Source organism: Apostichopus japonicus, chromosome 19, assembly GCF_037975245.1.
Source record: "Apostichopus japonicus isolate 1M-3 chromosome 19, ASM3797524v1, whole genome shotgun sequence".
Taxonomy (NCBI): domain Eukaryota; kingdom Metazoa; phylum Echinodermata; class Holothuroidea; order Aspidochirotida; family Stichopodidae; genus Apostichopus; species Apostichopus japonicus.
This window is the reverse complement of record NC_092579.1, coordinates 15,322,618-15,336,113: the sequence shown is the minus strand read 5'-3', so window position 1 is coordinate 15,336,113 and position 13,496 is coordinate 15,322,618. Positions and strand designations below refer to the sequence as shown.

The window sequence follows — 13,496 nt, the reverse complement described above, 5'->3', positions numbered from 1 at the left end:
CCCCCCCCCCCCGCCCCACACACACACATACACAAACCCATCCAAGCTATAGTAAGTCAAGCTTTCATGGGTACCAACTACAATATCGTAATGAATTGTTTGAAATTCAAAAGTGCAGTAGTTTTATGACATGTTTACAATTGTCTAATTTTTTTAAATTCCTAGCTATAAATCATATTAAAGTCATTTTATTATACTGTTGTGTACAGTATGCATTTCACATGATTTTAAGTCCTTGGATCTGCCATGAATTTTAAAGTATTGTATCCTACCCAAAAAACAAAATTTGGTGAAAGTCATGTTACAACACTGCCCCATGTTAAATATAATATGTTTCCTACCAATAGAATATCCCATTCTTTAAGGTGGCTCTACTGTCTGGCATTGAGTGACTTAGAAGAAACGATTTGAGTCAATTCTCACTTTCTTAAATAAGAAATAAATAAATAATGATCTTAATTGAAGAGCCAGTGGAAAAATTATACAGAGGAATCCATTTTACCAGCCACCGTAGCATATATACACTATGTACAAAAAATTTGTAAACAAAATCTTAATAAGTTGATACACCATGCTGACAGCAGTGGAATCTGTTGTCATCCCTCCATCCTATTCCCCGCCTCCCTCCCTCCCCCACCCCCAACTGCTGCCTCCAGGACATAACCAAACTACAGATCCTTATTTCAATTGACCTTGGAAGAACGTAGTGCTCTTTGGATCACAAACTTACTGTATGAGTAGGTAACGACGTGTTTAAAATAAATCATTAATCAGGTTTTGACATGAAGCTTCTTGTTCAAAACTTAGAACATAGTTCAGGTCAGACATTACAGAACGTTTAGCTGCAGTTTCCTTCTGACGGGTCACTAAATGTTTAAAAAAAAAATCAGTGTCCTTCTACTTGACAAAATATGACAAAAAGTTAAAAAAAAGAAGTAAAAATATACCAATGTTGTTCATTCGGGAGGTTTTGGAACTCGTAACTAACAAATTGTCTTAAAACGTAGGGAGTGAAACAAGGGTAGAGAGACCTGGTGTCACATGATATGATATTTAAAAGGGAGCATAAACCCAGACAACATCCTTAGCTTATACGACAGTGATCTTAATCAAGAACAACTCCCCGAACAGTTAAGAAAAGTCTTGCTCCGTTTGTGAGATGTTTTGAGTTAAACGACATTGTTTCTGGGAATTACCATTTTGTAGAATCTGTGATGTCATAGAACCACTAAGATCTGAAACATTTCACTTTTATTTTGTTTTTCGTATCACATTTTCAATGTTTAGAATGTTGATAGTGCTGGCAGTGAAACTGATGCCATCATAGCTGTAGGTCATGTAAAGAGCTTCAATATTTCAGATTCAGCATCTGCAAAACCCAATGTCTATTACAGAAAATTAACATTGTAGTAAATGCAGGAAACCATATCAAACTTGAGGCAAGTGTGGCTCAATGATGCCATTTGTAGACTGGAACAAGTCTTTAGCCTTGTGTGTGAAGGAACATTAATTCTGTGATATTTCTCCTCAATGGAATAAGATCTTTCTTAGCCATTTAGAGAAGTTGTTCATTACAGTTATCTCTATTACATAGACCAATAATCAAGGTTGGGGCTGTGTCTCTTTTAAACTGAAGTATTATTTTCACGTCATGAATTGCCGAGTTGCCTTGAGTAAGCATACTGAAGGTGCTGTCTTCTTCAGAAGCCTGTGTGAGTAGCGGTCTATGTGGAAAAAGCTGCAAGAAAGATAAAACAATCTTCATTTCTTGGGAGAAATAGACAACACTGTTATCTTCTTTATGATTTAAAAAAAAAGAAATGAAAGCCTCTGAGATTTGAACAATTTTACCAATGGACAGATTCTTCCAAGGAAAAATCTGTTAAAAGAAAAGATGGTACCATCAACCATGGTACCATAACCAACTTTTTCCTAGAAGGGTAAACTTTGTTTGATCCTGAACAAATTAATCATACAAAATGAAGTCAAGTAAAAATGTCATGGCCACATATGTATGGTTTAGTGCGAGGGTAAATTTATATAAGGCCGGCTGAAGGTCAAAGTAAAACTGAGTACTGAGTTGTCTGAACATTTTGGAAGATAATCTCAGCAATATGTATTTACATGATTGGGAAAAGTCAGCATATGTCACCTTATGGATTCGCTTTATAAGAATACAAACAACAATTTATGCTCCAAATACTCAATTTTTACATTCTGTCATCTTACAAACTGTAAGTAATTTAACCATCTTGAACACAAACAGAGTCACAAATATCTATGAATTTTAGTATCCAAAAATTTCATGATCGGGCAGAATTATTCGGGAATGTTGTCAAAACATGTCGAATTCATTTAAATTATTAGCAAAAAAAACAGAAACATGCAAACAGTTCATAAGTAAGCTGTTGTTTCATGAAACGTTGTGTGCTGTCTTTATAGATGCAAACACAGAATGTACTCTGTAATGAAAGGCTACATTTCATCATTGTTGCATTCTGAGGAACTACTGTAAACGTGGTATTGTAGCATCCAATGTAAGCCTTCACAAGCTTCAGATATAAAAGCAATATGTATACAAAAAAGATCAAAACTTCTAGGTTCATGAATCAGAATTTCTTGATTTTATGTAACATTATATCTTAAGTGGTCACCTCTCTCATCTGTTTATCTATTTTCCAGCACTGAAGTTACTCATTTGTTCCCTTGTGGCTGCTGCTTGCTCTAGAAATTCTTTGATTTTCACCTCAACCGCTTTCACCTGCAATTAAACATAAAAAGAGAGTTGTTCACCTTAGGTGGTTTGTGATGTTATCACCACAATTGGTCTTCTTCATGAGCTTGAAATGTGTATACCTTAGGAATGTTTGCTTAGCTGGCAATGTTCAGCAACTGTTTTGTAGGAAAATCAGTTAATGAAAACCAAAAACATTTTCAGCTCAATTGCTATGTTGACATCACTTACTTTGCTGTTGCCATCTATGCATAATTAACAAACTATCGCCAGATATGTTAACTTCATATTCCTCGTACAAATTGCCAGCAGGTTGTGATTTTGACCTAACGACGTAGAAACTTTCCGGCATTATTGTCACAGTAATTGATCAACTTTCAACCACCGGAATATCCCTTCCCTGAAATTATGAGTCCTTGAGAGTCCAACAAACAGTGCTACAGGCTAGTGTACTGCCCTTATAAATAGACAATTTTGCCATGCGTGATTTTGATCCTTGAACCATTGTTTACTTAAATAACGCTACGTAAAACCTTGCAAAAGGTCAAGTGAAGGTTGTGAATTACTTTAACAGTCTATGGTCAAAAGTTACACCTTTAAAGCAAACCTTTCTGTTTGCAGTTATCAACTGTCACTAAAATACTGTTTGCAGTTATCTGTTTGCAGTTTGCAAAATACTGTTTGCAGTTATCTAAACTGTTTGCAGTTATCAACTGTCACTAAAATATAATCTCATATTGGCCAACATATGACAGTTTTAATGTTGAACAAAAAAAAGCAAATATTAGAAAATGTGAATAAAAAAGAAAAGTGAACAAATTATGAGGAATGAGCAAAAAAATTCCACCTACTTATCAAAACAGCTATTTTTCTTCCTCCCCCCCCCCCCCACGCAGCTACAATATTAAAACACAGCCCAAAAAGACCCTTTCCAAAAGGTGTACTAAAATTCCTGATCAAGTTTTAGTTGTCCATATATCACAGCATCCACGACTGTATACTAGGATAGGGATATATTGATCAATAACTGAGAAAGAAGGCTAAGCATTTTAGTGAATATGAAGAACGCCCTCTCCTGACTTTCAAATTACCTTCAAAATGCAAACACCCATCATTTATGCCTCTGCAATCTGTACACTCTCACCAAAATTTCCTATCATGCTACAAATAAGCCAATGGAAGTATAATTTTATCACTCTCGACAAACAGTCCAAGCCTCTCGATTATGATGACTCACTAGACATTTGGTCCTGTGGGTGAATGATACACATTTAAGAGTATTCGTAGAATTTTTACTTAAAATACGACAAAACTCACTATCCTCTGCTCTTGTCTATCTCTTTCAGTCTTTAAAAAGTCTGACACAGTTTCCTCTCTTTCTGACTTGGAATGGAGGAATGGGCATTTACTGGAATGTTTCTTGTGCTCCTTCCTGGTGAAGACAAAATAATAAATATTCTCCTGATAACAGGCTACTGTGCAGACTGTAGATGACAACAAAAAAGCTCTACCTGGGCAACTACTGTGACACACTACACTAATGATTGACAGAAATTAACCACATTTGCCTGTAAAATGTAACTCAACAACAGAAAACAGAATGGAATATTAGAAACAAATTTGCAAAGAGATAAAGAATATTTTTGGCAAGAAGGGTCATTCCATGCCAAATCAACAGCTTTTTTTGTCAACAGCCTCAGGTGATCAGCTCTGATGTTGCTGAAACTCAACCAGATTATTCCTTTATACAAGAAAAACTAAGTTTCCGAAAAGGACAAATTGTTAGCCCCGCCTGCCCCATTGAGGGTGATTTGGCATGTTACGACCCAGATACTGTTTTCTGGATTTTGAGATTATGTACAAGTACCGTGCTCCAAAAACTGAGCAGACCAGTCCTTACTTGATAGAATCACCCCCACCCCTGACTTCTGACTGGCATTCCCCAGCAAACAAACAAAGATGCATATCTTTATTTTATTGTATATATGTAAACTGCAGGAAATAATTTAGCGGTCACATTGGAGTAGCAGTTTGGGGTTTGGTGAATTTTTTTCCCCATAAAATTCTCAAAAAATGACGCGATATGGTCCTTGCACAAATAGGGCAAAGGTTCTAGACATCTACTGTAAGTTTATATAATCTGTCAAGCAATTTGCCAACTATGCATCCACTGTAGCTACAGTACAGTAGGCCATGCCAGATTGAGTTATTGTATTATTCATACAGAGTACATACCAAGGATCATCATTTGGTTCCCATCCATCCAACTCTTTTCCACACATGAAGCATTTAACCACATCTGCCTCATTCTCCGTTGGGCAATGATAGAAACCGGCAGCTGCCATCTAAAGTAAGAAATAGAAAGAGGTTTATATCAATGTAGAAATATCATTCACCACGGTCTGCGAAGGCAACATATTCATAGGACAAAGTGGTCTGCCCAAGTTTGTAAGTCAGCAGTAATAATTTTATTAATATTTTAATAATAATATTATTCTCGTATAGTGCAGAAATCCAACCAAAGTTGCTCAATGTGCCATAGAGGTGATGAGATAAAGAAAACATCAAATAACAGTGTGAAATATGATGAGTTTTAAGATGTTGCTTAAACTGATCAAGTGAGTCTGAGTCCAGAGACCTAATATCTACTGGATGTGAGTTCCACAGAAGGGGGGCAGCATGATGAAACCTGCGATCCCCCATCACTGTCATTCGAGACACTGGAACATTAAGCTGGTTATGATGTTGTGATCTAGATGGCCTATGTTTAGTTTCAATTCAAGATATCACATAAGTAACTTGACAAGAAGCAACATAAGTAACATTCACTGAACATTACCTAGGCTAGGCTAGCCTACTCTTTTAGTTTTACGACGGTAACCTAAGCCTAAGGTTAGCCTTATCGAACCTTTGCAGGTATGCAGCCACAATCCTCGGCAAAAGGCCAGTCTTTGAAAGTAGCCAGCCTTTCCGCTTCGGAATTCATGACAAAGTTTTGAAGGAGTTTTCCCCTTTCGATAGGATCAATGCTTTCAATCTCTGTAGCCATTTTCGACAGTTTATGAACGTTCTTCAACTTAGGTTTGTATACACATTAGCCTATCACTAGTGTTAGGACAGTTCTAACGTTAGCTGCAGTGTAATGTGCTGGAACTGCTCAGCCTATACAGACTGATTGTTTAGTTGCTATTTTTACATTGTGTTCAAATTTCCCGGCAATAGGCTCGTTCACTAAAAGAAAAAAATTCCATATATATCTTTCATATAATAGTATTATTATTTATATTCTTATATATGTGATTTCAATATATTTTATAAATAATTGTTATTTTTGATAAACTATAATTATTATTTGGCTTTCATTTATGTCATCTGATCGCAATGATGTGTTCCATGTGATAACGGAAAAAACTTAGTCAGGGTTGACAGTTCATCAACCAACATGTGCGATATTGTCACTCCGTGGTCTTCTTTCGATTTTTTTTTTAACACGGAGATTTACTATTTAACATTTTCCCGTCCCTCCACAAAATTGGGAAATTTGAGAAAAATAAAGGAAAAAATGGGCAAAATCCAGCTACAACAAGACAGCGATGTACAAAGTAACACGGAAATAGTTCGGGAGTTTTCTCGTCATCTCTGCAACACTCCCTATAGGGTAAAAGAAGGCTACAGGCTTTAGCACAACAGAAAACAATCATGCAATCATTTTACACAATGATTTCCCGACAAACGAAGTGGATTTTCTCCACGTTCCTAACGCAGGTAAAAACATACGCGCATCAAGATTGTGTATGGTTTTGACAATTTATCCTGCACTGACTTTTTCATGTTTGCTGATAGTAGTTGTACCAGAGGCCAGTAGTTACAAAGGATGAATATTCGGCATAAAAAAAATCTAATAGGGTTGTGAATTAGTGGAATGGTTTGCCTGAGAAAGTTGTACTTGTAACTTGTGAATGGGTTAAGAATGCGTTGGACAAGCGCTTTAAGCATTGTAATCGGGTCTGTGTTTTGTGTCTTCTGTTTCCCCCATCTCCTATATAGGGTCCTTGATAGGGACTTGAGTGTCCTTCCTGATCCTTTTCTCTACTAAACTAAACTAAAATATCCCAATGTAAAAAAAAAAGTAGGGATCAAAAGATAACGCAAATATCGGATATTTCGAAGAGTTCTGAGAAATTAGTAGAACCGACTTCAACCGCTTACATCTCCTCAAAAAACATGAAGCTGATGGTCAATGTTCCTCTATACACATTCCATCAATGCCAAAAACCAATCAGGTGATGAGCTGAGACTTGTTTTCATTCACATCCACAAAAGAAGGATTATAAATTTGCAAACAAATGAAGAATGTCATACATTTGGAACAAAAACATGAACTTTCTAAAATACTCGGAAGGGACTTTAAAATGTGGCAAATGTCAATAGGTAGATGAGAGCGCAATAAAAAAGTCAATAATCGCGAAAAAGTGAAAAGTGGTAAAAAGCTGAAAAGGGCGCCAGCAGTCCATTTGAGTCCGTCAGGGGGAGGGGGGCATCACCGCCCCTGTGACTGTATGGACGCTAGTAGTATAGAGGGCCCCGGATTGCACCGGTGCAATCCCAATTTTGGATGTATCTTGATTGTCATAAGAGATGTACCCCCTCAGATCGCACCCGTGCAATCCCAACTTGTGATGTACCCCCGGAAAGATGTAGCCATTATGATGGCACCCGTACAATCCCAACTTGTGATGTACCCCCGGTAAGATGTAGCAACTTTGATCGCACACAGTACAATCCCAATGTGTTATCGACTGAGATTGCCTGTCACTGAGATGTATCCATCAATGATCACACACACAGTACAATCCCAATTTGTTATCAGTTGAGATTTTCTGTCACTGAGATGTAGCCATCAATGATCACACCCGTGCAATCCTACTTTGTAACGGACCCAAAATCCCGATAACTGAGATGTAGCCACCAAAGATCGCCCACAGTCCTAGGTCATTCCCGACCATGATTGGACTGATGATGATATCTATTGATATATGTATATATGTATTGATCGCCCACCAGTACGGTACCTATATGAGGTCGCATGATAGTATCTTAAGCAGGTTTATTTGAAATCATATTCTTGAAAGTTTTCAGCAATGAGACAGGGAAGAAATTCGTAAATCGAGAGGTAAATTAGTATAGGCCCACAGTTTTGGTATATTAATAGAATATTATATTTGGATATCCGAATCGTTTAAGACTTGTTCAATATACTATAATATAGCTACTGATATATATTCGTGAAGTGAACGAATGTGAAATTCTTTGTCTCCTATAACTCAGTCAACGCGTGTGGGGGTTTTAACGTTTTAAGAACGAGCAACATTTCCCCATTATATTCCATTAACCAGCATATTATTGGAAACTTTTTAGTGATATTCCGGTAAGATTAATTAAGGGGGAGGAAGAAGGTCTAAGTGTTTAAATTGATTAAAGGCAATATGCCATCCTGTTGAACAAAGCCTGCGTGAAATTTCCACGTACAGAATGGTCACTTGAATACCGGTAACGAATAAAAGGGGGGAAAATGACCAGAATGTTTCCTCTTTATTCCTAGTTCCTTTAGTGATAATCTTAGCGCAGGCATAGGCTATTGCATTAAAACGATCAGCATACTTATTTTAGGTCGCTGAATTTGTATCTGTATGTTTAATGGTACTCGATAACATGGATAACGAATAAGCCCTCGCTCATTAAGAAAATAATAATTATGACTGGTAGGTAGATGTCTAATTGTAATACCCTTTGTGTTCATGATCACAACGAGACCAGCGTATATTTAGTATCCTGGACACGCCTTATGTATAACAAAGAGGTCGTTAGTTTATGAACTGAAAGAGATTGATCAAATTTAACGGCTATTTTTAGGGCCACTGAATAATCCAGAAAGAGCGAGCCTTTCTCCGTTAAACATGCAATCTGTGTCTATTTTGTATTGATTTGTTTTTACCCGTTTTCGTAACGTGCATATTCACTAAGGATGAATCTCCAAAAAGAGGATATCTCCAATTTGACGGTCTGGTTTTATTCACGGTAAGCAGGCGCATATATTTAGGAGGGAGATAATAAACTTGCATGCTTTGAAAGTTTTGTCTCTGGCTTTCTTTTTATTTATTTATTTTTTTGCTTCATTTTAAAAACACGCATTTTCGTTAAGTCGCCACTCGATTAGATAGGAGCTTCATTTCGTCATGACAGACTGGTAATGTCATGAGGAGGGGTAAAAGTGCGTTGTTTAGATCACACCCTTAACTGTGATGAGCACGCGAGCACAAAATGAGTGACTCAAAGAGCAATGTTGTTTAGATGAGCAATTGAGCAAGTGCTCATATTAGAATAGGCAACAAGAAAAACCCATGATATGGTTTATGTCATGAGCACGCGAGCATTAAATGAGTGACTCAAAGAGCAAAAGAGCACACCGTGAGCAACGCGAGCACAAAATGAGTGACTCAAAGAGTAAAAGAGCACACCGTGAGCAACGCGAGCATGAAATGAGTGACTCAAAGAGCTAAAGAGCACACCGTGAGCAACGCGAGCATAACATGAGTGACTCAAAGAGCAAAAGAGCACACCGTGAGCAAAAGAGCACACCGTGAGCATAAAATGAGTGACTCAAAGAGCAAAAGAGCACACCGTGAGCAAAAGAGAGTCGTTTAGATGAGCAATTGAGCACGTGCTCATATTGATATATTCAAAAAGTATATCATTCAAATTTTTGTTTAAAAGCTCTCATTGCATCGAATGACACCAAGAAGTAAACCCTCACAAGATGAGATTTCTTTGTAAAATATGCAATAAAGAATTTAACCGTCATTTCAATCTTCGTCGACATGAATCTAACATTCACGCTAGTAATCAAAAGGCGGGAATGATTACTGACAGCGAGGATGACACTGACGGTGTGAATGGTAAAGAGCGTTATGTGAATACGCGTCGTGTCGGTGTGAAATACAAACATCGTGAAAGTGATTCGACCGATGACCGCAGTGAAGAAGACAATGACCTGGTGGATACTGAGGGAAGTAATGAACATAATAGTTCGGATGAGCCGATTGAAACATCAGACGGTACTGGCAGTAGTGGTAGTGAGGATGATGATGGTGACGATCACGATGACGAGGATGGTGAACGCAAGTATGATGCTGTGGAGACTTGGATGCACTTGCTCGAACTCAATAAGGCAATGTCAAAGATATTACATCATGGACTGAAGAACAAAGACGAGAGTGACAAGGAGGAGGAGGGTGATAATGTGTACGATGCGGTTGAAACTTGGATGACCTTGATCCAACTCAATAAGGCCATGACGAAGGTTTTACGTCATGGCCTGAAGAACAAATACGAAAGTGATGATGATGAGGAGGAGGAGGATGACAACGATGTGTAAGTTGTCGAAGAGACGTGGGTGACTATACGATCGATCTGAAGAAAGAAATAACAAAGGTTGCGTATCGTATAGCATCACAAAACACCTAGGCGTGCTTGTTTGTGCCACAAGGCCGCACCGTCGTGGAATATTTTGATTCATTTGGCCGACAACCCACAACGGTACCAGGCAGTGCACGGTTTCTTCTAAACGAAGTTGTTCGTTACGACACACGGCCATTACAATCGTTTAACTCTCACGTGTGTGGACATATACTATTTGTATTATCTCTTACATCGGAGTCGTAGACAAAATATGAAGATATCGTAGGAAGGTTTACTGATAAGGGTCACCGTAATAATCGAGATGTATATGACTTCATAAATCCATATTTGTATCTTTGAAGAATCATCATTTGAATATTGACGGTTCATAACTTCTCGTGCTTACTCTGAAGTTTTGTTGTTGTTCAAATGTCAAAACAAAAAATAATGGTATAATGAATTATTCGAAATGAGGTTTGTCGGAACGGGTTCCTTCAGTCTCCTCACCGTTATGGGAACCAAAGTAGTGATGCACTAAAGATATCACTGCTATTTGTATCACCAGTATTTTATTGGTTGGCGGAATGTTGCACAAATTCATTAAATAAAATAATAAATAAATAAAAAACTGTAGAAACATCGCTTTCTTTTCATTTTGACTCGACTTTGTATTCAAAATATAAGGTTTTCCACATGTCCAGTGTGTAGGGTCAACCAAGCGTCCTTTTTGTTTGCCTATTCTGATATGAGCACGTGTTCAATTGCTCATCTAAACGACTCTCTTTTGCTCACGGTGTGCTCTTTTGCTCTTTGAGTCACTCATTTTATGCTCACGGTGTGCTCTTTTGCTCACGGTGTGCTCTTTTGCTCTTTGAGTCACTCATGTTATGCTCGCGTTGCTCACGGTGTGCTCTTTAGCTCTTTGAGTCACTCATTTCATGCTCGCGTTGCTCACGGTGTGCTCTTTTACTCTTTGAGTCACTCATTTTGTGCTCGCGTTGCTCACGGTGTGCTCTTTTGCTCTTTGAGTCACTCATTTAATGCTCGCGTGCTCATTACATAAACCATATCATGGGTTTTTCTTGTTGCCTATTCTAATATGAGCACTTGCTCAATTGCTCATCTAAACAACATTGCTCTTTGAGTCACTCATTTTGTGCTCGCGTGCTCATCACAGTTAAGGGTGTGATCTAAACAACGCACTTTTACCCCTCCTCATGACATTACCAGTCTGTCATGACGAAATGAAGCTCCTATCTAATCGAGTGGCGACTTAACGAAAATGCGTGTTTTTAAAATGAAGCAAAAAAAAAAATAAATAAAAAAAAAGCCAGAGACAAAACTTTCAAAGCATGCAAGTTTATTATCTCCCTCCTAAATATATGCGCCTGCTTACCGTGAATAAAACCAGACCGTCAAATTGGAGATATCCTCTTTTTGGAGATTCATCCTTAGTGAATATGCACGTTACGAAAACGGGTAAAAACAAATCAATACAAAATAGACACAGATTGCATGTTTAACGGAGAAAGGCTCGCTCTTTCTGGATTATTCAGTGGCCCTAAAAATAGCCGTTAAATTTGATCAATCTCTTTCAGTTCATAAACTAACGACCTCTTTGTTATACATAAGGCGTGTCCAGGATACTAAATATACGCTGGTCTCGTTGTGATCATGAACACAAAGGGTATTACAATTAGACATCTACCTACCAGTCATAATTATTATTTTCTTAATGAGCGAGGGCTTATTCGTTATCCATGTTATCGAGTACCATTAAACATACAGATACAAATTCAGCGACCTAAAATAAGTATGCTGATCGTTTTAATGCAATAGCCTATGCCTGCGCTAAGATTATCACTAAAGGAACTAGGAATAAAGAGGAAACATTCTGGTCATTTTCCCCCCTTTTATTCGTTACCGGTATTCAAGTGACCATTCTGTACGTGGAAATTTCACGCAGGCTTTGTTCAACAGGATGGCATATTGCCTTTAATCAATTTAAACACTTAGACCTTCTTCCTCCCCCTTAATTAATCTTACCGGAATATCACTAAAAAGTTTCCAATAATATGCTGGTTAATGGAATATAATGGGAAAATGTTGCTCGTTCTTAAAACGTTAAAACCCCCACACGCGTTGACTGAGTTATAGGAGACAAAGAATTTCACATTCGTTCACTTCACGAATATATATCAGTAGCTATATTATAGCATATTGAACAAGTCTTAAACGATTCGGATATCCAAATATAATATTCTATTAATATACCAAAACTGTGGGCCTATACTAATTTACCTCTCGATTTACGAATTTCTTCCCTGTCTCATTGCTGAAAACTTTCAAGAACATGATTTCAAATAAACCTGCTTAAGATACTATCATGCGACCTCATATAGGTACCGTACTGGTGGGCGATCAATACATATATACATATATCAATAGATATCATCATCAGTCCAATCATGGTCGGGAATGACCTAGGACTGTGGGCGATCTTTGGTGGCTACATCTCAGTTATCGGGATTTTGGGTCCGTTACAAAGTAGGATTGCACGGGTGTGATCATTGATGGCTACATCTCAGTGACAGAAAATCTCAACTGATAACAAATTGGGATTGTACTGTGTGTGTGATCATTGATGGATACATCTCAGTGACAGGCAATCTCAGTCGATAACACATTGGGATTGTACTGTGTGCGATCAAAGTTGCTACATCTTACCGGGGGTACATCACAAGTTGGGATTGTACGGGTGCCATCATAATGGCTACATCTTTCCGGGGGTACATCACAAGTTGGGATTGCACGGGTGCGATCTGAGGGGGTACATCTCTTATGACAATCAAGATACATCCAAAATTGGGATTGCACCGGTGCAATCCGGGGCCCTCTATACTACTGACGCTCCGCCACTGGGGGCTGGGAGCAATCGCTCCCCCCCCCCCCCCCCGGAGTACCCCGAAAAATTAATTTAAAAAAAAACCAGGAAATATCATTAAAGCCCTCTTTTGAATGAAGCTCAGCGACCCTTCTCAATCTTTCCCCTGAAAGTTCGTCTGCTACTCGTATTATTTTTTATTTCCTGCAAAGTGGGAGGCATTTTGGGCAAAAATTTTCTTTGTACATCATGGCGCTCCGTTAAGTGTAATATTGTTCCCTTTGTGGGCAGTTCCCCTTTTAAAATTCTGCTCTTCCTCTTTCAACTTAAAATTCTGGCTACGTCCCTAATTCTTATGATGATCGTGATATCGTATCTTGTGATCTCTGGTTTATCCTTGCTTCTCAAATACCTGCTAAC

At 38.1% G+C, this 13,496-nt stretch overlaps 1 protein-coding gene across 1 annotated transcript; it reads right to left on the bottom strand.

Annotated features, from left to right (window-relative positions):
* Positions 1–15: 15 nt before the first annotated feature.
* LOC139960176 (baculoviral IAP repeat-containing protein 5-like) lies at positions 16–5,929 on the bottom strand. The gene is made up of 5 exons (XM_071958341.1): positions 5,643–5,929; positions 4,970–5,079; positions 4,052–4,166; positions 2,655–2,761; positions 16–1,738 (listed from the first exon to the last, which is right to left on the bottom strand). Exons 1-4 carry the CDS (start codon positions 5,781–5,783, stop codon positions 2,672–2,674), a joined length of 456 nt encoding a protein of 151 aa, XP_071814442.1. The 5' UTR covers positions 5,784–5,929; the 3' UTR covers positions 16–1,738; positions 2,655–2,671.
* Positions 5,930–13,496: the final 7,567 nt, after the last annotated feature.

What these genes read in the sequence shown, in the direction of transcription:
- LOC139960176 (XM_071958341.1), bottom strand. Translation starts at nt 5,783, where the DNA reads ATGGCTACAGAGATTGAAAGCATTGATCCTATCGAAAGGGGAAAACTC. An exon ending in GTGGCTGCATACCTGCAAAG is followed by an intron (nt 5,080 to 5,642) that starts GTTCGATAAGGC and finishes TTCTTACTTTAG; the next exon opens with ATGGCAGCTGCCGGTTTCTA. An exon ending in GAACCAAATGATGATCCTTG is followed by an intron (nt 4,167 to 4,969) that starts GTATGTACTCTG and finishes TGTCTTCACCAG; the next exon opens with GAAGGAGCACAAGAAACATT.